We start from the raw sequence: 27,937 nt of genomic DNA, 5'->3' as shown, positions 1-27,937 counted from the left end.
ACTGCAAGGAAACTCTTTCGTAAAAGCACGGAAGACAGTTCTGCAGAATCAAACGTAAACGTAAACTGTAATGTACGAAAATATGAATTTATGTCTGAATGCAGATTCGGAAGAACAGCACTTAGAACTTGTTCGTGAAAGTGCAGAGTGCAGTAGTAATGGAGGAGGTTTGCAGTAATGATAAAGTGCTCAAAAATAAACGCAAACCAGAGATTTAGAGTGGTTCGGTCAGCCTTGACCTACTCCACTTTTGGCTTCCTCCACCGACGAGGTTGCCGACGTCAACTAGGGGCCTTCCTTCAATGGGCGAAGGCCAAACTGCCCTTTTACAGTTTCTCTCCTTTTGACAGGCTCAGGAGACAACCTTTACAGACCTTTCTCTCCTCACTTTACAACTGAAAACTTGAAGAACAGAAGGAGGAGACTTAAAGGCTTTACAACACTTTTGAGCTCTTAGAATCACAGAAAAGATCAAGATTTCGGTGTAGGTCTGTATCTTTTCAGTGCTGAATGGGTGGGGTATTTATAGGCCCCAACCCAATTCAAATTTCGAGCTCAAAACGATCAAATCCCGGAATTCCGGGATCAGGCGGTTGCACCTCTTGACTGGAGAGGTGGCACCGCCTGGCAGAGCTCAAAGTCTGAGCTCAGGCGGTTGCACCTCTCGACTGGAGAGGTGGCACCGCCTGGCAGAGCTCGAAGACTGAGCTCGGACGGTTCCACCTTCTCTGTCAGGGGTGGTTGCACCTTCCTGCCAGAGCTCGAAGACCGAGCTCAGGCGGTGCATCTCCTGACCAGAGAAGTTTCTCTTCTCTGCCAGAGGTGATCGCCCCTTTCTGCCAGAGGTGGTTGCACCTCTCTGCCAGAGGTGGTTGCACCTCTCTGCCAGAGCTCGAAGACTGAGCTTAGGCTGTGCATCTCCTGGCCAGAGAGGTCGTACTTCTCTTCCAGAGCTCGAAGACTGAGCTCGGTGATTGCATCACCAGGCAGAGCTCGAAACTTGAGCTCAGGCGGTGCTACCGCTTGACAGAGGAGGTTGCACCGCCCAGTCTCGCTTGGAGACTGAGCCCTGGGCGGTTGCACCGCCTGGCTGGAGCGGTTGCACCTCCCAGTCTCGCTGGGAGACTTAGCCTGGGCGGTGGCACCTCCCTGCCTGGGCGGTTGCACCTCCCACAGCTTCTTGGGTTCGAATGGGTTGAACCATTCGACCCAACTTAAGTTCTTCAGGGGCCCAATTGCCCCAGGATTAAGCTAATGGGATCACCTCCCATTTCTAACTTAATCACCGTGCTAACTACGATTAAATCTAAGACAATTTCTGCAGCTTTGCTTCGGTACGTCAATTGCTTTTTCCGGCGAGTTTCCGGCGAACTTCCGTCGATCATCCGATGAACCCTCGGTGATGCTTCTGCGGACTTCCGGCAAACTCCTGGACTTTGCGACGATCCACTTGGCGAGTTCCGACGAGCTTCGCTTGGCAAGCTTCTGGACTTCTCGGATCTGTTCCTGCAGAACCTCCGACGACCGTCCGTACTTCCGTCGAACTCTCGAACTCCCAACGTGATCATGAACTTGACTCCGGCGCAACTCCTGCTGCTTGTCTATCTTTCATCGTAGTTAATCCTGCACACTTATCTCAACACATAGATTAGACAACAAATGACAATTGACTTCATCATCAAAATCCGAGATTCAACACATTTATAGGAGGCAGAACAATGCACAGTTTGTTCAGTAAGGCGGAGTAGTTCAACGGGATGGTGGTCTCCGAAACTTTCAAAGATAAGGAAACGAAGAGAGATGTTGCTCCAACGGGATAGATATCTAGGAGGGATAAGTCTCGACTCTCTAGAGGGAGAATCGTGTGCAACAAACCACACATGTTGAGGAGTAGTACTTCAAAAATAATAACTCTACGAAGCTCAATGGACCGAGCGAGTGGCAAGGAGTCGTCGCATGATCTCGCTTGAGAGAATGCATTGGTGGATGCATTACGAGATCAAGTGGGGGAGCAAGCCAAAGTAACACAAATGAAGGCAAACTTGGAGTCGATATGGAGATCAAACTCAAGGGAAGGCTGACCCATGGAATGGTGGGCGCGAGGGCCACCATCAACTCAATGAAAAACGAGAAGCGGAACAACTGGGGTGTAACTTGGCGAAGTACCCAAGCCGCATAAAGTGAGCTGGCATAGAAGACGGAATATGGCACGGAGGCATAGAGCTTTCCTTGAACAGAGGTCAAGGACATGAACTCTTGCAGAGGCAAGAGCAGGATCATGTTGTTCCATGGGTCCTTCATTCTGATGGAGCGGACTCATCTTGCATGGTGCCAAAGATGAAGGGAGCTTCTGGGCACATGCACCTTATCTCGGAGAAGCATTTGATTGACGAACTAAGGTGACTTAATTTGCGTAGGCGAAGTTGGGTTCAGAAGGCCTTGGCATGAGGCAAGAGGATGCGGAGGCAAGTACTCTTGAATATGATTTTCGAGGTCATGGTAGTCTTCTGTATCATAGTCGTAGTCCCGATAGAACCTGCAATATTTAGATCGGTCTTTGTGAGTAGCCTTCAAGGGGTTGGGTTGTCGCAGGAGGCTTTTCTCCTTAATCTAGAGAAAGATCTTGGTACGAGAAGTGTTCAAAGGCAAAGGCGGGGGCCTCGGAGTAGCTGCTCGGGTCGATCGGGCCTCCTGCGGGGCTGCACCGGTGGCATCGATGTCGTTCCTTGGGCCGGCTCCACTCTTGGCCTCTTGTGATCCTCGCACCTTCTTGTCATTAGGGCTTCGGAGGCAATATACTGGTTGGCACATTGAAGTATCTCGGGGATGGTTACGGGCAGATTCTCAATCATGACTAGAAGAACCTTGAGGGTCTCAGGCCCATCAAAAACACCTCCATGATCAAAGAGGGACAGGCGTTTGGGAACCCCCGGATTTCGACAACAAAGCACGCCATAAATTGCGAAAGCGATTCGTCTTCGCGTTGGGATAACGCGAGCAGCATGGCCATGGAAGGCCGGGGTCATACACTAGCCAAGAAGTTTTGCTCGAACTCTCTTGCGAGCTGATCAAAGGAAGAGATCAAGGACGGCCATAATCGACTGAACCATGCTCGTGCCGACCCTCTGAAGGTGGTTAGGAGTGCCCGACACATTAGGGTGTCGGAGGTGCCATAAAGGGCCATTTGTGCTCGAAACACGACGACATGTTCCGTAGGGTCAGAGCCGTCGTCATATGTTTCCAACGCTAGGAGTCTGAAGTTGAGTGGCACTGGGTTGTCTTGGATTTCCTAGGTGAATGGGGATCCACCCGAGTTGCCTTCGCTCGACTTGCTGCGCGACTTTTGGAACTTGCGCTGGAACTCGTCTAGGCGTCAGTTAACCACGGACAACTGGACCCTGAATGAGCCATCTGCCGAGTCCGATGATAAGGTATCAGGCTTGGGGGGCGTGGGCGCGCTCTGCTCGGGGAGGCTTCTTGGGTTTACTGTCTGCTCTCAAGCTTCTCCTATCTCGACTTGTTCCCTATTCGGCCTTTGCTATGTCGGGTCGGTCGAGGGAGCTGCTAGCTGCACGATCTGCGGGATGAGCAGCACAATTGTTTGCATCATTCATGCCAAGGTTTGTACCTACTTGGCTAGGCCAAGGAATGCCTCGGGTGAAACGACCGAGGGTCCTGCAGCATATCCGAGGGGAGAGAGCCCTGGATCATTGAACAGACACCAGTAGCGATCCGACGTCAGAGTCGGAATCCCCCCGTTCCTGAGGATAGGGAGGGGCTGATTGCCGAGTCCGAAATGGGGGCAGTCATGTGGTAGCTCTCCCTTGGGGGGAACTCCTGCAAAGTGCTCCTACGACATCGACCCTCCTTCTAGCATGAAAAATGTTGGTGAACTAATGCGCCATGGCCGATGAGTCAGCACGGCTTGGTCCATAGTCGATGTCGAGAGTTCGCGATCAGTTGGGCGAGGCATCGAGGGTGGCTTCATCCGCAAGTCGGGATACCGACGTCGTCTGAGGAAAAGCGCTTCACGGTCGGGGCACTAGCGTCGTCTTCGGGGAAGGGATCTCTCGGTCAGGGTAGTCGCACTTCCGAGGGCGACAGCGCTCCTGCACAGAAGGCCCTCGTCGGGGAGTTCCCGATTTTGATCCTCGATGACTAAGTTAGTGGTTGATTCTCCTTTTTCCTTTTCTTTTTTCCTCTCGTGGTCAGATGTCAGTCATGGGCTTTTATACTACAATGCGAGGATCAACCGTACGCGGGTTTGGTGCGATGACCGATCCTCGAGGGGCGAGGTGGTACTTTTGTGTGGTCGTCATCTCGGAATGCGCGGAACGATGCCAGGCAACGCCATCACGAGCTTTCCGAGACGTGACGTACCGAGGGATGCCTCGGCATGACTTCTGACTCGGTGCGTGGAGATCCCCCCTCATGCCGAAGTGGCATAGGCACGAGTGATAGACATGCCTGGAGTCTAAAATAAACCTTTATCACTTATTAAGCATCAAAAAAGAGAAGTCGGGGAGAAAAAAGTGATAGTTGCAATGGTGTATGAAACCGGAACAACAGCATCAAACTTCAGGGTAGAACTAATGTGAGGCTCCGTGGAGAGATTCGCCGGAAAACCGTGCTGTGAGAGACTCGTTTTAAGCTTTTCCGCTTTGAAGATATTATGTAACATTACCATTAAGCTTAAAACAATTTACAAGCAACATAAAATTTGAAATTTCTTTGGGTGGGGGCCGCACGAATGCATACCGAGCCTTCCCTCTCCCCGAATCTACTCGATGTGGGACGAAAGCCTCGTCAATTCATTTACCGGTAGCTATGGAAAGAAACTTGGGATCAGTGATCCTTGTTAAGCGTCAAGAAGAGAAGTCGGGGAGAAAAGGAGTGCCGGAAAACCGTGCTGTGAGACTGGTTTTAAGCTTTTCCGCTTTGACGTTATTATATATAATATTAAGCTTAAAACAATTTACGAGCAACTTAAAATTTGAAATTTCTTTGGGTGGGGGCCGCGCGAACGCGTACCTCCGCTGCCACAAATTTTGACGTCCACTCTCCCGCTTGGGGAGATGGTAGACCAGCGGCCCTCCCACGTGCAATGGAGGTCGCGGGCCCAGGCTATGAGCCTTCTTGATCGCCCATCAACCCCGTCCAGGTAAGTATGGAGTAAAGGGGGCCGAAGACTCTCTTTTAAGCGCCACTCACCTCTCTCCTCTTCGTGTTCCAATCGATGTGGTACTAATCTTCCCGTTTTACGTAGGGGCAGTGAGTTATTATGGCTTTTTTCTTTTGTGATGGAATGCATAGTTGTCATTTCTCGATACAGTCCAAATCTCTCGGACGGAGAGTTGAGAGCCACAAAGGACGGGCTGACGATCCGAGCATTACCGTCCTCACGTCCTGCAACTATCCTATCCACACTTCTGCGGTCACGCAAACCCTATCAATGGCCAACCAATCCGAAGAAGAAGAAGTTGAAGAAGAAGAAGAGGAAGAAGCAAAGAAGCAGGGAGGAACACTGGAGAGCCACTGACATGGCGTCGGCCACATTAATCCCGGCCGCCTCTAAGCTTATCCTCTCCAGTTCGTCAACCACCCGTTCCTTTCCCCGCCTCTCACCCTTCAGCAATGTAAGCTTACCTGGCCGCCACCGCAGTGTCCTTTTCGCAGCCAAAAGAGCCGCGGGCGACGGCGGCAATAGGTCGAGCGCTTCGTGCGCCGCCGTCGGCACCGCGGCTTCCGAGGTCGAGACCAAGAGGAAGAGTAGCTTCGAGCTCCAAACGCTGACCACCTGGTTGCTGAAGCAAGAGCAAGCTGGGGGCATCGACGCCGAGCTTACCATTGTGCTCTCCAGCATCTCCATGGCCTGCAAGCAGATCGCCTCCCTGGTGCAGCGAGCCGGCATCTCCAACCTGACCGGAGTCCAGGGCGCCGTCAATGTCCAGGGCGAGGACCAGAAGAAGCTCGACGTCGTCTCCAACGAGGTCAGTCCATCATCACCTATTCAACCGTGGCTTCTTTGCTCCGACGGTGAGACCACTTACGGACCACGCATGTAACAGGTGTTCTCCAATTGCCTGAGGTCGAGTGGCCGAACGGGCATCATAGCGTCAGAGGAAGAAGACGTACCCGTGGCCGTGGAAGAGAGCTACTCCGGCAACTACATCGTCGTCTTCGACCCGCTCGACGGGTCGTCCAACATCGACGCCGCCGTCTCTACCGGTTCCATCTTCGGAATCTACAGCCCCAACGACGAGTGCCTCGCCGACATCGGCGACGACGAGACAGTATGACCACCGATTGATTCCCCCGCTCATCTCACTCGACACCGTTCTAACCCTTGGACTTGGCAATGGCAGCTGGGCCAAGTGGAGCAGAAGTGCGTGGTGAACGTGTGCCAGCCGGGGAACAACCTTCTGGCCGCCGGCTACTGCATGTACTCCAGCTCCGTCATCTTCGTGCTGACGGTGGGCAAGGGCGTGTACGTGTTCACTCTCGATCCCATGTACGGGGAGTTCGTGCTGACGCAGGAGGACGTGAAGATCCCGCCGGCGGGGAAGATCTACGCCTTCAACGAGGGCAACTACCTGCTGTGGGACGACAAGTTGCGGGCGTACATGGACTCCCTCAAGGATCCCGGGCCCAACGGGAAGCCCTACTCCGCGCGCTACATCGGGAGCTTGGTGGGCGACTTCCACCGCACGCTGCTCTACGGGGGCATATACGGGTACCCCCGGGACAAGAAGAGCAAGAACGGGAAGCTACGGCTGCTGTACGAGTGCGCACCCATGAGCTTCATCGTCGAGCAGGCCGGCGGCAAGGGTTCCGATGGCCACCAGAGGATCCTCGACATCGAACCTCAAGAAGTAAGTACACACGAATGCTGCACGTCCATCATCATCATCATCATCATGCTCTGCTGATGCTCTATGCTATCATGTGGCAGATCCATCAAAGAGTTCCTCTGTTCATTGGGAGCGTCGAAGAAGTGGAGAAGTTGGAGAAGTTCTTGGCGTGATGACTGCGAACTCAAACAAGAATCATCCGCCATTGTTGTTGTTGTTGTTGTTGTTGTTGGTCCGAAGGAATTTGTTCTGAGAAAGGAGAACCTGTAACACCTACCATTGTTGGAAGTTGCACTGTGAAGCACAAATTGTTGGATGGATATACAGCTTCAATTTCTTGTTTTTGTCCTCGAATCTCTAATTACAATTTGGTCTTGTATCTCTAAATCTGGCTCAAGCACTCCTCCTACATAGGATTCGAATCCAAGAAGGATTGGCTAGCTAATCCGGGCAACATCTGACAAGGACAGAAACAAAGAATCCATCTCCTTCCACAGAAAAGCAAAGTGAGAGGTCCACCCGAGGAGCACGATGTTGAGGTGACTACTGCAGAACTTAGATTGCACTCGCGAGAGACGATTGGTGGCGGCCGATGTTGCTGGAGCTGATTTGAAATGATCGATTCAGAACAGCAACGAAACCAAAAAAGAAGATGAAATCGATTGATGAAGAATGCTGCAGACAGATTAATGTTGATTTGATGGTGCAAGGAACCAAAACTGTCTTATGATAGCTACTATATCTCTATGTCAACTGCTAGCATTTGCAGGAGGTAAAAAGAAGCAATATGGATATGTGTATCATGGGCTGCAAGATAACCACAAGAAAACACCAGACTGTGAATGAAGTGTAGCACCTGCAGTTTCAAGTTGCAATATCTCAGGTACTGTCTTAGAACTGACATCATTTCAAGAGTAATACAACATGCAAATGTAGTGAAGAAACACACTTTTGGCAGAATTTATACTTGTGATTCAGAGTTACAAATCTGAGATATGAACTTTTGTTACAGTCTGTGCTTCTTTTTTTCCTTGTGGTCAAATGGAAGTTGTTTCCATTGGTTCTTGCAGACATGACATACTACAAAGGAATCAAACTCCTTCCACCCTTGAAGACTCTATCGTTAACGAGTGAAAGGTAGAAAAGCAAACCTGATTGTAAAAAAAATAAAAAAAAAGGGAAATAGGTACAGAATACGATAAAAAGAAATCATATGAAATTTATGTATATTAGTTTCTGCTTTTCCTCTTGGATTCTAGCTTAGTACCATTTTTAATCATTTCTTCGGCATCACTATCCATTCCAAGACTGAGAAGGGCAACGGCTTGAAGGTAGTAAGCAGTAGGCCACTCTGGTGAGACTACCTGTGCCTGCATAGCATCTCCAAGAGCTTCTTGTAGCATATTATTCATGAGGTATGATACACAACGTCGTGCCAAGACAGTTGGAGAAATCATTGACCCACCGTCCATAAACTGCAAGACCACAAAACAATAGAGCATTTTCAGCAAAAGTCCGTATTATCAAAATGAAAAAATATATATACAAAATCACAAAAATTTCCTACCAAAATAGCATAAAATATTAATCATTCATGGAAAATTCGAGAGGAGAAAGACATCAAGACATAGATACTTAGGAAAACACCACCCTGTACCATCATTTGATTATATCCTATCAGAGTTTGACTGCTCTTCATTCCCCAGATATGAACTGAACCTTCAACATCATACACTTACTATCAATTTAAACCTATTCTCATTATTGCTAGCCGGCTCTTTAACTGAAACTCCTACCGGCTCCAAACCTTCAAGTAGATCTACAAAGTTGAATAGTTTACTGACAAAACCATTATAACAAGCACAGATATGTATCAGATATTGGAGTATAATGACCAGGAAGGAATCATATTTTATCAATGAGCCATAACAGTATTTGTTGATCTAGTAGTCATTTTTACCATAAAATCATGATCAATATTTTTTTAACCAGTCTTGCAGACAACATAATAATTGTTCACTTAAACAAAGCCAATTAACAAAAGAAAAAAAAATTAACTAGCATTCACATCTTGGCTCAATAACTAGGACCTGGGTGTAGCAATCAATTGCAGTTCCAAAATCTTTAGCTCGAAAAGCATTGTCCCCATGCTTCTTAGTGTTCAGAGTCTCCTGAATTTGGCTGGTCCAGACTTGGAAAGACAACTGCAAAAGAAAGAAGTAAGCCCATGTATCAGAAAAGATTAACAGAAAATAAGTGGCAACTGAGAAGTTCAAATGCAAAAAGACACATCATACGAAAGGCCAATCACACATTGCATACCAAATGATAACTAGCACCAATACAAAAGTCCAACTTCAAAGAGATCTGCAAGCAACAAATGTGCAACACCAAAAAGTACACTTCTCATACAAAAGGTGCAAAAGTTTTGATTGGCTAGTAAAAACCTTTTAGACTTTCAGTAATATAACTTGAGAACTTTAGTAAACACCAACTTTGTTGAGAGATGAGATCAAGTAATCAATTGCTAATCAATCATTGTCTCAAAAAGTTTCCCAGTTTCAATTACAAAAGATTATATCTGCAAAGATATCATCATTAGCAAGTTGTTTCTAGAGCAGCATATTGATCCAAAAAGTGGCATAAGTAAGATAAGTTTATGACAGGAACATCATAACCAGTTTATAGAATTTCAATTAGTTAAAGTTCATATATAATATGACTTCTAATGAATTTCAATAAAAGGAATAAAAACTTATACTTTGCAATGTGCATTAGTTGAGCAATTCTAAACTTTCTTACCCTAACTTAAAAAGCAAGCAGACATTTACATGCATGGACATAATATTTTATCTCAACTGTATCTACAATGATGATAACATAGACAACTCATCATTAAGATTTATTAGATACAAGTTGAAGAGATGAGAAAGGTAGCAACATGATACATATTTGAGCTCCAAAATGATTAGCATGTTCTCCATCAGCAGCAAAAGGATCCTTAATAAAAGAGAAAGGCGAACAAGAACTGTTTGCTTACATCGTTGGCTATTCCCTCATCATCCTTGTATCCAACTTTCTCCAGTATCTCATATATAGCTATTAAGTCCAACCTTGCACAAGCTTCGCCAAATGGTGATAATTTAAGCGTTTGCTTGGAAGTCACGGGACCACTCAGAATGCCCATCAGTGTATATGATGGCACCTGTGATATTGAGTTTCTTATATTTAGGCCAGGAATTTTGGAAGTAAAATAAATAAACTACTAAAATGATATGCATACAGAGGTAGTGTCAAACTGAACCCTGATATATGGACCATGTGGCATCCCACATGATGCCTATGTATCGGAAGTGGCACTTGATGGATCATATTAGACAATAAATTATATGAATTTTTTGTTGTGCAAAGTCTACATGCATGAGACAGGTTCGACTTGGACACCACATAAGTGCCACTCATCAGGAATTTGGGCTGAACATTTTGTGCCTGAGTGCAGCAGCAATGCAGGAAATAGAATCTACTTCTACCCATATTTGATAATAATTTAGTACAGTTTACGCAAGTGATAGTTCATATTTCTGGTGCCAAAGCAGACTTTTGTTATCAATATCAAAAATGATAATTTTGTTGGAAGTTGCATATGATAATTTTTTAAACAATAAAAGCCACATTAAGCACAAATTTAGGATCATTAATAACATGATCTAATATTGAAAGATTATTTGGACAGATTTTGAAAAAGGAAGCACCAAGGTTCTTCTAAAATATTAAACGAACAAGTGCATGCCTCCATATAAGATGGTATCCTATATGCATTGACCTTTCCCAGTCAATTTAAAAAATTGACTTTTTCACAATCAGCCTATGCAACAACAGAATGACCTTAGTTCATGAAATAATGTGTGTCTTAGATGCCTTACCTCTGCATCCTTTTCAAGAGATTCCAGAGAAGTCACCAGTGACTTAACATTTGGCCTCTCACGAGGTTCGTATTGCAAACAACGAGAAGCTAATCGAACCAACTCAGTTCCATCAGAATTTGAGAAATGCCCCTCTAAACAAGAGTCCATCAGTGTCCGAAAATTCTTGCCACGAATCAGGTCAAGTGCCTGGAATAACAATTTCAAAGTTAACAATTAAAAGAAGGGATAGCAGAAGTGCAGTTGCATCATCACAGTATTGTCCAGGAGAAAGCAAGTTATGAACCAAGGAAACACAATGAATCCTCCATTGCCGCTTGAAGAAGCCACAAACTATACTAAAGTCATCAACATGTGACCAACAAGAGTTTCCAGGGAGTTAAATCCAATAAAATAAAAAAGAACTAAAATCATGATAAAATAAAGACCTTTTCTTCAAAGAGTAAATTGACCAAGTTTTTGAAGCTTCAAAGGTTCAGTCGGTAAAGCATATAAGAATAATATGGTCATTGTATCTGGTCTGAATTACTGAGAAGCATAAGATGGAAAGAACCTACATGGCTTGGAGGAATATGCTTTCCACTAAGAAGGTCGAGCAGAAGTGTCCCAAAGCTGTACACTACACTTTCTGGTGTCACTCTCCCTGCCAAAGAATTCCAAGAATAGTAGTAACTTAAGAAAATAAAATCCTTCTTTTTAATGCCTATTGCATGGCCTATCATGTTCAATAGCTAAAAGGAGGAAAAGGTGAAATTAGATACGCCTAGACTCTAGCATTTTCATTAAAAATCCAAGGTGCACTGAGAAACGAAGTACAATGATCTGCATCTATTCTTAAACAAAAAATTATGTTTAAGTCTTTAACTGGACATCACAGACCATCCATGGTCGTGCTATCACACAACCCAAAACTAATATTCAGGTACGGGCTTGATGCATCATGCCCCAATGCTGACATTGTACAAGCATTGAACAAACTGCATGGCTGGTACAGACAGCAAGCTTGTATATGCAATTAGTTGTTGATATGTTGCAGTGATTCTTTTCAAGTTCATCTTAATCAAATATGCAAGATCTATCAGCATGATAGATGCCTCAAGGAACTATGCAATCACAACATAAATAACAACCAGAATCAAACAACTCCAAGTTATCAAGATGCTAAAACAGGAATGTTCAGTATAAGCACTGATTATTCTAAAGTCAAAAACATTTTCAAGAACCGGAATCATATAAATCAATCACTTCTTTTAAGAATTTTATACCTGTCCTGAGGTACTCTGGCGGTGTGAAGGCCAAGTTTGTACTGTAGCTCTTCCCATCTCTACTATTCTTCATGAGACCAAAACAGGACAACCTGGGATTACCATCCTGTCAAATGCCAATCTTCAGTGAGTTAAACAACAAGTGAATACAGTGGAAGAACCTAAAGAAGGTGGCGGAAAGAAACATTGGAGATGGTAATAATATCACCTCATCAAAGAGAACTCTGTAAGCATTGAGATCATGATACAGTGCACGCCCTCTGCTGCTGCAATATTCTAATGCCTGGGCAAGATACAGCGCCACTCTTATCCTCATCGACCAACTCAAAGGTCGTGTATCCCCTGTCAATATAGACTTTTAATTAAGGGACTTGGCCATGAATGATGGAAATTAAGCCCTGAATTGATGGTTATGAGAGAGAAAATGCTAAGAGTGGCGCTGAATGATGGCTTAATTAAAATGCTAGAAATAGCACAAGTAGTTTGTCTACGTATCCACAAAGTAGATGCTTTGTCATGCAAAATTCAGGAACAACATCTACTAGTCATCCAAAATAAGACTGCTAGAATTATATGGAATTGGATCAGACCATCACATAATCCTATAACGTAGTTGATGATCAGAAGAAACGGATATCAGACTTTGGAAAGGGGGAAACAAGAGGGCTTCTTGTGATCAAGAAAATGGCATTCATAGAAGTAATGAGAGGAATGATGATTGAAGAAAGAAACATCAATGTCAGTGAAATCAGATGCATTTTTCCCTGAATGACATCATAAATTAACCAAAGGGAGGTCTCAGTGCTGCTTATTTACATACAGTGGAACAGGTGCTTGGCCAGGGTCTCGTGGGGCATGAACTCGGCCACCAGCAGCCTCTCGTCGCCCTCGCAGCAGCACCCGATGAGATTGGCCAGCCGGTCGCTCCGGAGCTGCCCCACCGCCCTCGCCTCCTCCTGCGACACCACGACCAGTTCCAGATCAGAGATCATCAGCAAGAGGAGGAAGAGAAATCAAGACAAGGGGCGGCCAGGACGGACGAGGAATTGTCGGGCGTCGGGCCAGGCGAACTTGTTGAAGCGCTTGATGGCGACGGCGCGGTCGCCGGGGAGGAGGCGGCCCTGGTAGACCACATTGGGGGCCTTCTGCCCGTGCTCGGAGACGATGTAGTCGGGGGCGAATCCGTCCGTGGCGGCCCGCAGCTCATCCAAGCTGTACTCCGTGAAGCCGCCGCCGTCGCTGTCGTCTCCCCCGTTCTCTGCACGCCCTCAACACCGACCCGAAAACCATCACACGAGCACACCGAACAACAAACAACAACACCAGTAGTAAAACAAAAACACAATACCGAGCTCATCGGGTTCGAGCACAGAGGACTTGAAATGGGACGGCCACCAACAGAGGGACAATCTGGAGCATCGAGCTCCCATACTCGAGCCAATCTCTCAAACAGCTACACCTCCCTCCTCCTGCCGTTCCTTGTACTCCGAATGAGAGGAGGAAGCAGAGAGGGAATAGTAGAATAGGAGAGACGGTGGTGGCAGTGATGGAAGTGGATCTCAGGACGCGTTCGCTGGCATACTTGTTCAGATCCAAGCCACTGTGCCAAGATAGTGTGCGTATATTTTAGACAGCAGTAGTGACTTTTGGCCACCGTGTTCCTCTCTCTCTCTCTCTCTCCAAAGTATCCTCTGAGTCAAAGCCGCGCTTCCCAGCGCTGCCCTGACCGCTCCCTGTTTAAATATACGCTTTGCACGCGATCCCTGCCTTCGCGTCCGCCCTTCCGCTGCCTCCCATGTCTCGAGGCCGTCGATTGCATCCCGCTGCAGTGTGCGGACTGCATCACTGACCCAAATCGGCTAATACAAACTATATATATATATATATATATATATATATATATATATATATATATATAAAGAGAGAGAGAGGCTACGAGGAAGACGATAAGCCATTTCTAACAGTGTGCGGATGCAAATTCCTCGTGAGCTCCATAATGGACAGTCACAGGAAACATCCTGTGGTTCCATATGTATTATACGTATCATTCGATGCGCATGCTGCCAGTCTCGATCGTGTGGCTGCCCAGTGGAGGAAATGCCGATCGATGTCAGGGTCTTAATGCGTCCATGCTTTTGCTGTGGCCTTCGCTCCACCAACCTTTTTGTGATGATTGGCGAAGCTACGATTAGGGAGAAGACATTAACGGGAGGCAAGAAACAGTGATGATCATCATCATCCAGTCCACTAGTGGATATATTATAGCTCTCTGCCACCTCACAGCCTGGAAATGGGGCAACCTTTCTCTCCTAAAGGCCATTAAAGAGGGAGCATTGTGTCCACCTGGTTTACGGTGGGAGAGAGACGGAGGAGCCTATCTTCTTGCTTTAGTGTGGTGCAGGAGAGAGAAAGGAGACGACTGCGGCTTGACCCAGGAAAACTTCATGGGAGTATTCCAAGACATCTGACCCAGGTGCACGAAGAGAGAAAGAGCAACGGAAATGGACGGCACGCGGACGTCGACACCGTGATGCCGGACGACATGCTTTGCCATCAAAAGCTCCAGAAAGAGAACTGCTCCATCGTATGCTAGAGGCGGTGGATGTGGCAAAGCCAAGTCTCCTCTCCCCGCCTCGTGGAGCTTCGGTGGTGATGACCAAAACTGAATGGTAGCTCACCGAACCTTGGACATGAGGTCGGGTGAGGCCGAGAGAGAGCGGGGATCGGCAGCTGCGATCACCCAACATGTAGGAACCGTAAAAGGTGTAGAGCCAACTGTCCAAGTAGTGTTGGACCAGTATAATAATTAAAAATAATAATAATAATAATAATATTATTATTATTATTATTATTATTATTATTATTATTATTATTATTATTATTTATTACATTAAATTAAATATTTTAAATTAATAATTTAATTCGATAAATTAATAAATAATTATCTCAGCAAAATCAAATCATAACACCGTATCGAAAGCCCAACTCGCTTGCGATGCTTCCCATCTGGAACACAAAAGAGACTAACCGTCTATAAATGAAGTAGCACAAAGAATTCCTACTTATTTCTTAGCCACACAGGTGTTTGTTTTAAGGTAGATAAAAAGACCAAATTACATACAAAAACAATCCAAGAAAACATCACAACTACAACTTATTCTTCGTACCCTAGCTTTAGCTCTGCCGTACTGTTGTGCCTTAGGGATTCCATCATAAGTTTCTTATTACTACTGCTGTCCTACGCCCAATCCTAAATACTACAGTAAGCACTACACTGATGTCAGTAGCTCCAGTCACGAGGGAGTCTAATCTCGTCGGCGGCTGCTTCTGCCACAGCGGTCGGCGGCTGGCAATTCAAGTGGCGGTTCTTTTTCTGATGTGATAGCGCAGCGTTGCTTCGCCCGAGAAGAGCTTCTGTCGAAGACAACACTTCCATTCAGCAAGGCAAACGCTTTTGGCAAGCTGATACGATCGCACAGAGAAAGCAGTTACCGTGAGTGAGAACGAAGCCGCCGGGGAAGCGTGGGTGCGCTGCGAAGTCTTCCAGCCTCAGGTTCAGCACCTGAACCACTCGATCAGGAACCAGCACGGTCGAACAACCTGTGGAGGAACCATGAGTTGGGAAGAGCACACGGTCGACAAGAGCGACGCGAGTGAGGACAATGTCGAATCCTCAAGTTAGGAAAGAAATGAACGCCGACCGCCGACAAAATATTAGCGGACCTAGTGACCAACATGTTGACTGCTTGCTAGATACGACAGAAGAGGAATACAGAGGCATGACGACAAGAGAATCCGAGAGGAGATTCTTGTCGTGCGGCGCATTTACCGGTCTTTTTCCGCGGCGCCAGCTTGTTGCTGGCGGTCCCGGGCAGGAAGACGCCGGTGCCGGCGGACTCCTTCCCGGCGCCGGAGCTGTTGAGGAACACGGCGCGCATCCCGGATCCCGGCGGCGGATGCTGCGGCTTTCGAAGCGGAGGACACGCGGTGGCGGACGGATCCGGAGGCCGACCGCACCGGCTTTCGGCGTACCCCACGCTGCTATCTCTGGCTTTGCACTGCCTTCCCCACGCCGCCGACAGTCGTTGCTTCGCTGCTTGCTGCCGCTTCAGGTGATGAAACTGGCAGACAGCAACAGAGGTCAGAGATCATAGGAGCAAAAATCACATGAGAAGACCAACGGAAGAAGAGACTGAGACTAACATGAGCTGCTTGTAGTTGACGATGGGCGAGAACCGGACCGAGGTCATAGTACCCGGCATTGGCGCTTTTGCAAGCCGTGGACATCGCCGGAGACTGCTTCATGAGCGGGCCAAGGATCCGACGGTCGCAGAGGCCAAGATCGCCAAAACGCCTCAGCCGCATCATCTGCCCCGGGGCCTCGTCGAGAAGGTCGCAGGTCTCCTCGCTTCGCTGCTCCAGAGGAGGCGACGAGACCAACGTGGGGCCGTTGACGCTGCCTCCCTTGTTCGAGGAAGACCGCGTGCACGGCGCGGACTGTGGCGATCGCGCCATAGCCTGAGCCGTCAAGAAAACCCCACCACCCCAATGTCAGCACATTCGAGGCGGAAAGCCCCAGGGGATGATTCGTCGCTAACGACCAGCCACATATTCTTTACCTTTGCGCGGCTCGGAGCCGTGACGGAGGCGTCCTTGTCGTCGTTCCGGAGGAAGAAGCGAGCCATCTGCTGGGTGATGGCTTTCATATAGTCCTCCTCGTCGCTCTCCGTTCCGGTGGTCGCCGACTCCACAGGCGACTCCGGGTTCGAGCCAAGCCCGAACTCGCATGGGATGCAAGCCCCAGCGAAGCCCGCCTCACACCTCTCTCCGCCCTCGCGGAAGAAGTCGGCGCAGAGGAACTCCGGAGGCAGCCAAAGGTCTCCATCTCCGTACGATTTCGCCATCGAGGACAACGACCACAACGACAGCGACCGCGACTAATAGTCAGAAAAGCGACTCGACCGAGCGCTTCTTGTTGCTGGCGTCGTCGGAAGGGCTAAAAATAGCAGGGGAGAGATGGGGTGGGTTTTGCGGATGACGGAAGGAACAGCAACGAGACAAAGTAGGGAGGAGAAATGGGGGCTTCCCTTCTCTGTCCCGAAAGATCACGGAAGGTTTAGGTTTCGTCTCCCCGTGAGATTTTTTTGAACCGAGTCTCAGAGGAAGAATGTCCAGGGGCGGTGGGCAATAAAGGGTGGCGGGTCGATGGGTCCGCAGCTCTCACTCCTTCTCCCTCTTTTATGGGGGAGGGGGAAGAGGGACATTGTGATCAGAAACCCTAAATGGTCTCTCACCGAACAGTCCGATCCGGTTGGCGTCGGCTCGTTCTCTGAGTACAAGATTGATAATACGTATCTCGTCTTAAATCTTTTATTCATTCGATCAGTTGGAAACCTCTTACCATATTAGAATGATTCATCCTAAGCCTTTATTAGGGTAGCACAATTCAAAGTCTAAGACACCGACATGCATCAATGGGATTTACAGTTCTCCAGAAGTGAGTAATGAAGCTGATTTGTTTAGATTTTATGACGTGTATAACTGCATCTGAATGGTAAAAATCAAATGCTAGATTTTTCTCCTGGACACCAATAATGATTGTCCAGTAGGGCTTTCTATAACTCCCTCAGATTCCCAATCCGACAAAGGAATCGTCCTGCAAATGATTCGATCATGTCAAGTCAACATCAAACAAAAACCTCCCAAAGAGTTGCTCACCAAAACAACCGATCGATTCCTGTATGTCAACCTAAAACCAAAAGATAAGCTAAGGACCCTCTAGTGGAGTAGGTGAAGGTTGTTAGCTAAGCAAAGAACTCAATTGTTGATAGCAAACTCCTGACTATTTATCCTTACCCAATTTTTTAAGATCAACAACAGGGAAAAAACATTTACTGATATCAGCCATCTTACCGTTTAAAACTAAGATGCAAAACCTCTATGATATTTGTTGTATAACTCCTGAATATTTATCCTTACCCAATTTTTGAAGATCAACAAAAGGGAAAAAACATTTACTGCTATCGGTTATCTTACCATTTAAAACTAAGACGCAAAACCTCTATGATATTTGTTGTATAACTTCTGAGACAACACATCAGGTGACTGCACATTGTTGATTGAAAGAGAACATAAACTTCCTACAAGACCGAAATCATCGCAGGAAGTGGTTATAACGTGTAAAAGTGAGATGCAAGCTGGACAGTGAACGGACAAAGAAAGGCTAGAGAGATTCTTTAGAACTTGGAACATAAAGCTTTTATTAGCTAAGACATCTAACCTGTGACTTGAATAAAGATGGCCAGTTAATTCCAATCAAAAAGTCTGACCTGTAAGCACAGGCTGTAGAAAATTTGCAGTCCAGAATATTCCTGTGCAAGAAAATAAATTCGGTTGAAGAAAATTTGCAATCCAGAAATTTCCTGATGAAAGAAAAGAATAGTGTTAGCAACTAGCCAAAGTTCAGCAGCAAGACTGATGCTCCTGATTGCCATAAAACCTACAGATTAAAGTTATGCTCCAGGCACATGTTTCCTAGCTTAGGATTATTTAGATTCAACATGAGCATTCCCAATCAACTACCATTCATGGGTAGCATCGACTACAATTTCTGTAACTGATTGAATAAGGAATTAGCAACTGGTAAGAACAAAAAATAAAAACAGGACTTACCTCGGAGCAACACTATAAATATCAGATTCACTAAAAAAAAAGATGAAGTGTCATGACAACCAATAAAAACAAATTATGAGCTTCGGAGCAACACTATTTCTTTCGTGGGCTCATTTCTATTTTAGATTAAATTCAGGCCAGTAAACAATTATTTTACCAGTTTGGCAGAATTGACCACAAAGTTGAATAAGAAATGAAGGACATCCCATCAAGTTTTCCTTCTTTCAAGATCCATATTTGTTTTTCATATGACTTTGCTTTACACATTTACCAGCAAATATACAAACAATAAAATGAAAATAGAGGGCAGCTATTGGAGGTGAAAATAGAAACCTAGCCAGTCTTGCAAAGAATCATTCTTCACATTTGGGACATTAGGACTTATCATTGTCATTGTTGTTCTTATTGTTGTTATGTGTTATAAAATGATGCAGATCCAATCTTAACATTCAAATCTTGCTGCTACATAGTTTAATTAAATAAATTATTTGTGCCTCTTTTCGGCATGTGGAACAGTGACATCAAACCCACTGCAGCAAAGTAGAAATTATACACCAATGTTGTGCAATTCAAGTTTGTTTAGCCCAAAGAGGCATTCTTCAGAGTTCTGGGAGCATTTTCAATTCAAGGGTCTTCTTGTAAACTATTGATAATCCATAAATCCAGATACCAACTTTGATAGGAGGAATGCTGAAAACAGAAAAACCAGGACATGCTCATCAGCAATTATGAAGTCCAGCACCAAATCATACTGTCAATCAAAAGTCCGCCGTTTCCATATTCAGCTGGATGTCCAGAATTTACTGATCCATCTAATCTACAGCAAATGGCTTTAACAAGAAGAAACAAATATTGGGTCAATAAGCAACCACAGGTAACAATTATAATATTGTCAGAAAATGTCAAATATTATCTATTAAACAGAGAGATCATCACAACATGAGAAATAACTCTGTACAGTGACTAATCTCAAGAAAGCTTTTTCGTTTTAAATAGCTTAGAAGACAATGGAAGCACGTCATGAAATTAAAAAAGACTAGTCGAGAAAAGTGGCAGATGGACATCATGAGTAATTAGAAATAATCCATTCATCAAAGCCAGAAGAAAAACCCTATTTGTCTCCAGAGAAAAGAATTACAAAGAATTACAACCGGGGGGTAAAGAGAAAAAACAAATGAACTCAAATGAAGAGGTCAAAACATGTTGGCTACACTATAACTTTTATCAGCCTGTTCAGTAACCTTGTGCTCATCCTCACTTTCTAATCAGGCCAAAGACCCAGTCGAGCCAAGCTAAATATTCAATAGGTGTGTCATGACTCAGGTCTGATGAGCTACCTGGCCTATAATTCTGTTTGGTTTAAATCACTGACCAAAATGCTTAAGCTGGAGTTAGATCGAACCCTAGCATAGCGCATATGAGGCGTAGCCCAATGGTGGCTCCAAACCGTGACGAGTTCTTTGACTCTATCAACAAGTAGCCTTTTCGTACTCGAGCCCCCTCACCATGCCCAAATACTATGTCGGTTCTGATACCAAACATCACAACCCGAGTTTGATGGGCTAACTGGCCTATAACTCCATTTAGTCCAAATCACTTACAAAAATATTTAAACTAAAATTATTGTAGTACATTTATCAGACCTTTAGAAGCCAATCTTAATCTTTGCCCACTTCTGATATGGGACTAATTGGGAGTCTTGCAAGCTGACTCTGATTAGCTACTGAGTATTTAGTGCCAAAGCTATTTTGAGGCCAATCCATGCTCTAAGATGTTATTCAAGATTGGCTCAACATGGATTCCTCAAGCAAATTTTGCATAATAACTCAAAACATTAAAGAAGATTTATGTCTAATGCATATTCAGATTAATATAATGTAAACTCAATAAAAGAAAGCTTGAAGAGAAGACATCTGTGCAAATTTATAGTTATATTAAGAAATGATTCAGAATACCAAAATTTCTGGCTGAACTCGCTCAGTAAGCTGCTAAGAATGCTACGAAAAAGTCCAGATGATCAGGACCACTGTAGCACACTTCTTTCCTGAGGTGCGGTCAATGTAATTTGTTGTTTGAATGTTACTATGATTTCTAATTTGGATCCTTATCCCAAAAACCTGCTCTAACTTCACTCTTCTAAAGAGGTTCATATCCTTGTTTGTAACATAAAAAGGCCATAGATTTTAGCTAAAAGGCCCGAGTTCACAAGAGTCTAACATGTCCAGTAAGCTTGATTAACACACTCCGTCCCACATGAATTCCTTGGAGAATATGGATCTTAAACAGTAAATCTAATTAGACTTAAACTCCTAATTTTCTTTCAAAACTTAATTCTGTTGTAGTTCAACAATCAATTCCTTCTCATGTTTTCATCAATATTTACCCATTAGGAAAAAAGAAAAAGGAGGTAGAAGATCGTAATTTACCAACCACACTCACAAATCTAAAATCTAACACTAATATGGAACATGACTGACCTGGCAGATAACACCTTGGTTGTTGAAGGCTATTTTAAATAACATTAGACTGTTGGGCTTATCCTTCTCTATTATCAATATTTGTTTTATACCTACATCTACTAATAACAATAATGTACATCAGTTAGCTTTCTTGGGGAGAACCACTTGGTCGGTCTATCACCTTTCTATGATTAATGGAAATCATCTTTTCGTTTCAATAAAATAAAAAAGGAAAACCATCCTGGCAGATCAGTTGGATGCGTAGGCTAGATCTAAGCATGTATGACAAGCAAACAAACTGCTGTGGAAATCATGATCTGCCAAATTTTGCTTGGGTGATTTCAAACATTCTAAGAACCCATGAAATCGTAGAAACTAGAAATGATGGAAGCAGCAACAGCTCCAAGAAAGAAGATAGTGGCAGTCTAATGTATAGAGATGCAGTTCAATGTCCAGACAATCTGATCTACATCCTCTAGCATGAAATGTTTTACACACATTAAGATATCAATCCAGTTCAATGTCCAACCAATCTGTTATATACTCTCTTGTATGGAAATGTTTTTGCAGACATTAGGGCTAATTAAAACTAAAACATGTTCAAATCTCGGAGTACTGAGGAGGCACCTTTGGCAAAACTCACCAACTTCGTCGTCTTCCCACCTTCCCTGAATTCGATGCCAACCAATTCATGGTTCGATGTTTTCGTACGCAATGTCACACACTCTATAGAAGAAACGGCGACATGGCCGAACTGGCAATAACAAAAAGAAAGAGCGGGCGCATCGCTCACCGTGGTGCGTCTCTTCCATCCTTGTGGTCCTCAGGACCATCAACACGCAAACGCGGCCTCGGTCCCACTCGATTCGCAGACGGCAGATGAGGACCTAAAAAGACGCATTGTGACCATCGAAAAACAGGTGATCAAGAAGAGGAAGGAACCACCTGGAGATCAGAGTTAAAAGACAAAGTGAAACATTCGAGACGATGATCGATCTTCCTTCTGCTTCCCCTCCTCACCGCCATTTTTCGATCCTCTTCCTACGGCAGTTACAATCGTATAATGAACCGAGTTCTTATATAAGAGGGAGATCCATCCGATATAGCGTTACTATTTAATGTAATTAAAATTTCCTTTTTTTAATTTCTAAAATAATATCAAAAAATTGAAAGAATATACGATAATAGAATTAATTTTCTTTTTTCTTTATTTTCCTTGTATTTATCGATAAGACATAATATCCATCAATTTTAATCAATTCAGTTTCACATATGATTAACTACACATCCAAACTCGTCATTGCTTGAGTAATTATTTATATTCGGTTCATAAACCGACGGAATAAGCACGGATACTGAAAATAACCGATTCTTCATCATCTCTTTGCAAATTAGGACGAACTATCAGGAATTGACTTTTTAACAAAAGACCTGCTTATATGTTATTCCTGTGTATTAAAGATACATTTCTGAGCAAACTTACAACCTCACTACAATAAAAGCTGGAGGTGAAAGGCCAGAAACACCACATATAGAATATACTTCTATAAAGACACTAGTATATTTGTAATCTGCCAACCTAGACACCAAGAAACAAATCAAAACCAGACTTCCTCTGATGCTTAAGAGGACTCCTGTAGGAAGAAACCAGATGCGACCCGATCACCGGAATGGCAGTAGCTCTCCCAACAACCTGCCAGAAAAGGAATGCACAGTGAAAATTAGAGTAGCTGAAGCAACAAATCTCATAGAATCAGATGTATTTTTTGAGCTAGATGTTTTTTTTTTACATTTTATTATTCAGTGTAATGATTCTAGGGTTTATACAACCAGGAAGAAGATGGTGGGCACACGAATTTTTTTTGGGGTATGACAATAGCACACTTTCTGGGAGATGCCATATCAAGAAAATGTGATCGCCTAATATGGTTCTGTTTAATACAACAAATCTGATGAATGAAGGCTTATCAACTTGTAGTACTCTAATTCATATCTCACTTTGTTTCTTAGTTCATCACATCTGAATTAGTACTCTATTCAGATCTTTGTTCATCTGTTGTGGAACTTGTAGCTTCAGAAACAACATTAGGACAGAAGACAAGCCATCATTGACATTGAGCTAATAAGATCACCATGTCATCCATGGTTCAAGCCAGAGTACAGTAAATGGTATGCACGAGTGAAGAAAAATGCTGTACACTTTTTTCTTTTCCCTTAAATGAGACGAGAAAATATTATGCATTCCACATGTATAATTCAGTCCTCCACAATCAATGGAACATAAGACAAAAACCATGTTTGGTTTTTAAGCTTGTATAGGCTATCAGCTAGCTTGTCATTATGGTTCAAAAAGGTTGCACAAAAGATTCAGCAAATGCATCAACCCTCTGAAACATTGTTATACAAATGGACTCAAAAGATAAGTTTTTATAATAATGTACAACAAAATGCAGTTTCAGAATAGTCAAGCAGTAAGTAATGTACTCCAAAAAGATGGTGAAACTTCAGAGGTTCTTATGGCTATCTTTTGCAAGTTACAAATTCAAAACTCTTCCGACGACGAAGCAACAGCAAATAAGACACTCGGTGTTTTCAGATAATTACAAGATTTATCTAATAAGTCTTCAATCATATCAAGTCTATAGGATTCCACATTAAGAGAAGATGTTCTGGTTTGTTCAATCATTTGAGAAACATACAAAGCTCAGTTAACCAATATCACCTAAGAAAGAAAGCAATCATGTCTTTGAGGATTTTTTATTTTTTTGATAGATTCACATCTGCCATATATGAAGAACACGTAAATAATAAAAAGAAAGAGGGGCACTACTTTTAAAGACCAACAAAAAAATATTTTGAAGTTTGAACAAGGAAGAATAGTTATTAATGGTGATTATGCTCTATCCCTGAATAAAGTACTAATGCATTACATAATTCAATGCCCGACACCTAAAACAGAGGCAAACCATGTAGGTTCAAAATTAAGTGTCCCTCACGAGTCGCTAGGACAGACTTGTTGTGTCCATAATGTGCTGGAATTCTATGCGATCACTTGTCCAATGAAGAAAAAATGATACTATTCATCAATAGCTCGAGACAGTCCAATGAATATTAGTCAAATTTATATAAACAAAGGGAAATTTGTATAACTAGAGCCCATGGCTTCAGAAATACCTTCTTCCTTAATAATGGAAAGCACACTGACATAATTAGTCTTCAATAGTACAGGGAACCTGAGTGAGAAATAGGAGAAAATAAACAGAGAAAAAAATTATTGAATTGCTCTTCTCTTGAATGCATGGTACATTAGCCAATAAATCTCTGTCATACCTTGCCACCATTCACCTCTGTTGGCAATGTTTGTGTCACCCGAACCATCCCCTTCATCAGCTTTATACTGATAGCATTAGAAAGTAAATTTGCCTATAACAGTTAGACACCATGGCTTCCAATTTAATTTTGTTATTTTTTTCTGTTTCGCTTACAATTTTTGGAGCTCCAGAGACTTGGTTGGATGGAGAAGTGACATAGAAATCACGACCCCCATAGTGCACAGATGAACCGAAATAGGCTGATTCTTCAGATTGACCGGGATCAACTGGTTTACCATCCTTGCCCCGTGCTGTTTGCCTTTTGGTTGGACTTCCCTGTGATTTGCCATCTGCACATGGACATTTAGCTTTTCCAGGTCAAATTGAATGAAAAAGTTGGGAAAACCTAACATTGAGATTTCAGCCATGCTCGAAGATGATGCAGTCAGCTATGAGTTGCATAAGTGGACACAAAACGTTTGGTCCGTTTTCTTTCCGGTAATGGAAAAGGAGAATAATGGAGTACTCGGGTGAAAGTGAATGTTATGGCCGTCATATGACTACCTCGAACACCATAGTTAATCAGAACCACATCCATCTGAGCTTACATATGTCGATTAAATCTGTTGATTTTTGTTGGAGAAGAAGAAGAAGTTATGCAATGACAACGCAACAAACAAGAGACGGCTAATCGAACATTAAACACAAAGCATCAAAACCCTAATCGGCATGAGCAATGGGAACGAGTTGGTTTATGTTAAGGGACCTGTTGCCGCGCCCTGAGCGTTCCCGATCGAACCATCCGCCCTTTGCTTGCTCAAGGTCCAGTACAAGTCACTCTGCGATGAATCCTTAGCCATCACCTGCAACGACGTAGATCGAACTCATTCGTTTAGGGTTCGTCTTTACGAGCACGATTGATTCAATCACAGAGAACGATTGATTCAATTTCCACAAAAAAAAAATTTTTTGATTAATTAGGAGACGATCGACGCACGAGCTGCAAAAAAGCACGCACTCGATCCACAACCCTAGCATAATCCCAAGCCTCGAGATCCACAAACAAACCCCAACACAGGTCGTGAAACCCATCACCGAAGAGCCGGAATCGAAGAAGGAAAGCTCATAATAACAAGGGGATCGCTCATCGAGAACAACCACCACGTACCGTGGAAGGAGGAGGGAAGACACTGCTGAAGAAGCCGGAGGGCGAGGAAGAAGAAGTGGAGGAGGAGGACGACGAATTGGCGGGGGCACCGGCGTCCTGCTTCTTTCCTCCCTCCATGACGCCCTTTTCCCTCTTCCGCTGCCTGCGCACTTCGATGGGCTCTCTCTGGCGAACCACCCCCAGGAGACGATGAGGTATTAATAGGCGAGACGAAGGCGGGAGGGAGGAACACGTGAAGGGCGATTAGGGCTCCAAGCGAGGACAGCCGGCCCCGATCCCACACCATGTGCTCGCATTTAAACCCCCCTTCTCTCTCTCTCTCGCTCTCTCTCTCTCTCTCAGAGTCTCTTACTACATCTTTCGAGATCCCCTCCTAAATATATCTACAATTTCTTCTTCTTTTTTTTACTTATCTCAAGTCTTAAATTTTAAATAATCCGAAAGAAATTCGTGAAAATATATTTTTATCTTGTAAATTTTTTAAACAATAATTAAGGGTTAATTACTCATCCGAAGTGCTCTTAATTTTCATTATATTACATAGCATATTTTTTTAATAATACCATAATGTCTCTCTGTTTACAGATTAAATCTACTTTTTTCAGTCCTAAAAATGAAAGATATTTTTCTATAACCAAAAAAATTAATATATATTTTTTTTTGTAAAATGTTATATTAAATAGTGTACAAGATGCTTACTTATGAATTTGAACTTCAGATCTATCACTTATATAACAATATATTAAATACTAAAATATCTAAAAGTATAGATGTAGAAGTTTATGTTCAAAAAAAAAAGGAAGAATTTTTATTCAATAATCTATCCATCATTAAAATGTATTTTTGTCTTGCAATTTTTTAAAAATACCAATAATCTATCCTTAAGAAAATTTCTCTCTTTTTATGTTTTTTCACTTTTTTTATAAATACCAATGTAATCAGCAACAATATCTTTTTTTTTATTTTTTAGGAAAAATGGTGCGAAATTTATAATTAAAAATACTTTTATGAAATTAAATTATCATCTATTAGTTTTTAAAAACTTAATATTTATGTACTATGTTACAGTATATTTTTAAATATTACCAAAAACACTATAGTACAATGTAAAAACATTGTAACAGGACAAGTTCATATCTGGACTCGTTTATAAGAAAAATAAAGAAAAAATGATTAAAAGTATATAAAAAAGTTTCATTTAAATTAGCTCTCATATATGTATATATATAAATAAATATATATATATATATAATATAATATAATATAAAGAGTGGATAAGAGCGAAATGGGCGCTCGGTCAAAGCGCCCAAGACAGGATGTGGCCGACAAGTAGAAGTTCTTGGTGGTGTGCAAATGGATAAAAGGGGTGTGACCGCAGGATCTCTCTCTCTCTCTCTCTCTCTCTCTAATAATATCTACTCGATGACATGGACATGGTAGGTGTGCTCATGCATGAATAATACACATATGGGACATGATGGAAGACTTGATGTGCTTCCATCTTCCACAACGCCGTCATTGCGCTAGTCGTCGTCGACGGAATAGGAAGCTTTGTCATTTATGTGGTTGTTGATGGATGGATATTGTACTCCATTCGTCATCAGTTCTCAGATCGGATTAGTGTTATCCACTTTGTTAACATAAATGAATATTTTAGTTGGGGATTAGGTCCAATTGTAATCAAGCAAATCAATATGCATTTCGAATGTAAATGTGCTCCCATTTCGATCCTATGCTTTGTAAGATGAGGTATTCAAGACAATGAAAGAGAATTGGATCGTAACCCTAATTTGATACTCAAAATTAGAAGACGTTGTATAGTAGAAGAGCAAGAGAATATTTTTCTTATTCTTCATTTTTATAGAAACAATAATCTTTTTAGAATTGTTGGAAAGAGATTTCTTTTGTCCCCTCTTCTTTCATGAGCAAAGTCCATTGAAAGAGTTAGAGATAAATTATTTATTTTTATGTGTGAAAATATTTTTTTTTTAAGGATGCAAACGTAGAAATCGTGATGGAGATAAAAGTTAGAGAATATTTTTCTTATTCTTCATTTTTATATAAATAATAATATTTTTATAATTATTGAAAAGAGTTTTTTTTCTTTGTAAATAATGTCTCTCTACCTGATCGTATTATGAACCCCATGATCACAATCTTCCATAATATCTCCAAACGAAAGAAGCCCACGATGAAGTCAATATAGAATCATTCAGCGTCGCTGTTGTCCGCGTCAGCCGTGGGGCCTCGAGGAATCAAAGCACCGAAACGCATAACAATAATGTTCG

General features: G+C 43.3%; 4 protein-coding genes and 1 non-coding gene across 10 annotated transcripts; 1 reads left to right on the top strand and 4 right to left on the bottom strand.

Moving 5' to 3' along the window:
• Nucleotides 1-5,008: 5,008 nt before the first annotated feature.
• On the bottom strand, nt 5,009-5,169 carry LOC135652004 (U1 spliceosomal RNA). The gene has a single exon (XR_010502021.1). It is a non-coding gene; the product is annotated as a U1 spliceosomal RNA (small nuclear RNA).
• An 83-nt stretch (nt 5,170-5,252) lies between these two features.
• On the top strand, nt 5,253-7,195 carry LOC135651526 (fructose-1,6-bisphosphatase, chloroplastic-like). The gene is made up of 4 exons (XM_065171636.1): nt 5,253-5,990; nt 6,069-6,293; nt 6,366-6,872; nt 6,953-7,195. The coding sequence occupies exons 1-4, from the start codon at nt 5,301-5,303 to the stop codon at nt 7,022-7,024; spliced, it is 1,494 nt and encodes a 497-aa protein (XP_065027708.1). The 5' UTR covers nt 5,253-5,300; the 3' UTR covers nt 7,025-7,195.
• Nucleotides 7,196-7,784: 589 nt separating this feature from the next.
• Nucleotides 7,785-13,879, bottom strand: LOC135651525 (serine/threonine-protein kinase BSK5-like). 3 transcript variants are annotated; one of them, XM_065171632.1, is made up of 11 exons: nt 13,388-13,877; nt 13,080-13,297; nt 12,860-12,995; nt 12,248-12,381; nt 12,040-12,145; nt 11,332-11,417; nt 10,775-10,963; nt 9,892-10,056; nt 8,942-9,055; nt 8,119-8,326; nt 7,785-8,002 (listed from the first exon to the last, which is right to left on the bottom strand). In XM_065171632.1, exons 1-11 carry the CDS (start codon nt 13,467-13,469, stop codon nt 7,932-7,934), a joined length of 1,509 nt encoding a protein of 502 aa, XP_065027704.1. In that variant the 5' UTR covers nt 13,470-13,877; the 3' UTR covers nt 7,785-7,931. The 3 variants fall into 3 exon arrangements, with proteins under 3 accessions (XP_065027704.1, XP_065027706.1, XP_065027705.1); XM_065171634.1 differs by lacking the exon at nt 9,892-10,056 and having other exon boundaries at nt 13,388-13,879; XM_065171633.1 differs by having other exon boundaries at nt 7,785-8,326.
• A 1,199-nt stretch (nt 13,880-15,078) lies between these two features.
• On the bottom strand, nt 15,079-22,213 carry LOC135651204 (uncharacterized). 4 transcript variants are annotated; one of them, XM_065171105.1, is made up of 8 exons: nt 22,148-22,213; nt 21,964-22,057; nt 21,798-21,838; nt 16,659-19,541; nt 16,243-16,557; nt 15,869-16,160; nt 15,532-15,639; nt 15,079-15,453 (listed from the first exon to the last, which is right to left on the bottom strand). In XM_065171105.1, exons 4-8 carry the CDS (start codon nt 16,941-16,943, stop codon nt 15,320-15,322), a joined length of 1,134 nt encoding a protein of 377 aa, XP_065027177.1. In that variant the 5' UTR covers nt 16,944-19,541; nt 21,798-21,838; nt 21,964-22,057; nt 22,148-22,213; the 3' UTR covers nt 15,079-15,319. The 4 variants fall into 4 exon arrangements, with proteins under 4 accessions (XP_065027177.1, XP_065027176.1, XP_065027175.1 ...); XM_065171104.1 differs by having other exon boundaries at nt 21,798-22,057; XM_065171103.1 differs by having other exon boundaries at nt 21,964-22,210.
• A 368-nt stretch (nt 22,214-22,581) lies between these two features.
• Nucleotides 22,582-25,977, bottom strand: LOC135586881 (uncharacterized). The gene is made up of 6 exons (XM_065169716.1): nt 25,650-25,977; nt 25,248-25,344; nt 24,656-24,831; nt 24,501-24,567; nt 24,345-24,403; nt 22,582-22,863 (listed from the first exon to the last, which is right to left on the bottom strand). Exons 1-5 carry the CDS (start codon nt 25,764-25,766, stop codon nt 24,387-24,389), a joined length of 474 nt encoding a protein of 157 aa, XP_065025788.1. The 5' UTR covers nt 25,767-25,977; the 3' UTR covers nt 22,582-22,863; nt 24,345-24,386.
• Nucleotides 25,978-27,937: the final 1,960 nt, after the last annotated feature.

The sequence above is a fragment of the Musa acuminata genome, chromosome BXJ3-10 (assembly GCF_036884655.1).
Source record: "Musa acuminata AAA Group cultivar baxijiao chromosome BXJ3-10, Cavendish_Baxijiao_AAA, whole genome shotgun sequence".
NCBI classification, from domain to species: Eukaryota; Viridiplantae; Streptophyta; class Magnoliopsida; order Zingiberales; family Musaceae; genus Musa; species Musa acuminata.
The sequence above is the reverse complement of the archived record's forward strand: the minus strand, read 5'-3'. Positions and strand labels throughout refer to the sequence as shown.

Coding starts and splice junctions, on each gene's coding strand:
- LOC135651526 (XM_065171636.1), top strand. CDS start 5,301: ATGGAATGCATAGTTGTCATTTCTCGATACAGTCCAAATCTCTCGGAC. Junction 5,991..6,068: donor TCGACGTCGTCTCCAACGAG/GTCAGTCCATCA, acceptor CGCATGTAACAG/GTGTTCTCCAATTGCCTGAG. Junction 6,873..6,952: donor TCGACATCGAACCTCAAGAA/GTAAGTACACAC, acceptor ATCATGTGGCAG/ATCCATCAAAGAGTTCCTCT.
- LOC135651525 (XM_065171632.1), bottom strand. CDS start 13,469: ATGGGAGCTCGATGCTCCAGATTGTCCCTCTGTTGGTGGCCGTCCCAT. Junction 12,382..12,859: donor GGCCAAGCACCTGTTCCACT/GTATGTAAATAA, acceptor CTATATTGACAG/GGGATACACGACCTTTGAGT. Junction 9,056..9,891: donor ATGAGGGAATAGCCAACGAT/GTAAGCAAACAG, acceptor TTTCTTTTGCAG/TTGTCTTTCCAAGTCTGGAC.
- LOC135651204 (XM_065171104.1), bottom strand. CDS start 16,943: ATGGCGAAATCGTACGGAGATGGAGACCTTTGGCTGCCTCCGGAGTTC. Junction 16,558..16,658: donor CGGCTCCGAGCCGCGCAAAG/GTAAAGAATATG, acceptor TTGACGGCTCAG/GCTATGGCGCGATCGCCACA. Junction 15,640..15,868: donor GGCGCCGCGGAAAAAGACCG/GTAAATGCGCCG, acceptor GTTCCTCCACAG/GTTGTTCGACCGTGCTGGTT.
- LOC135586881 (XM_065169716.1), bottom strand. CDS start 25,766: ATGGAGGGAGGAAAGAAGCAGGACGCCGGTGCCCCCGCCAATTCGTCG. Junction 25,345..25,649: donor TCTTCCCTCCTCCTTCCACG/GTACGTGGTGGT, acceptor ACGTCGTTGCAG/GTGATGGCTAAGGATTCATC. Junction 24,832..25,247: donor CGCTCAGGGCGCGGCAACAG/GTCCCTTAACAT, acceptor GTCCATGTGCAG/ATGGCAAATCACAGGGAAGT.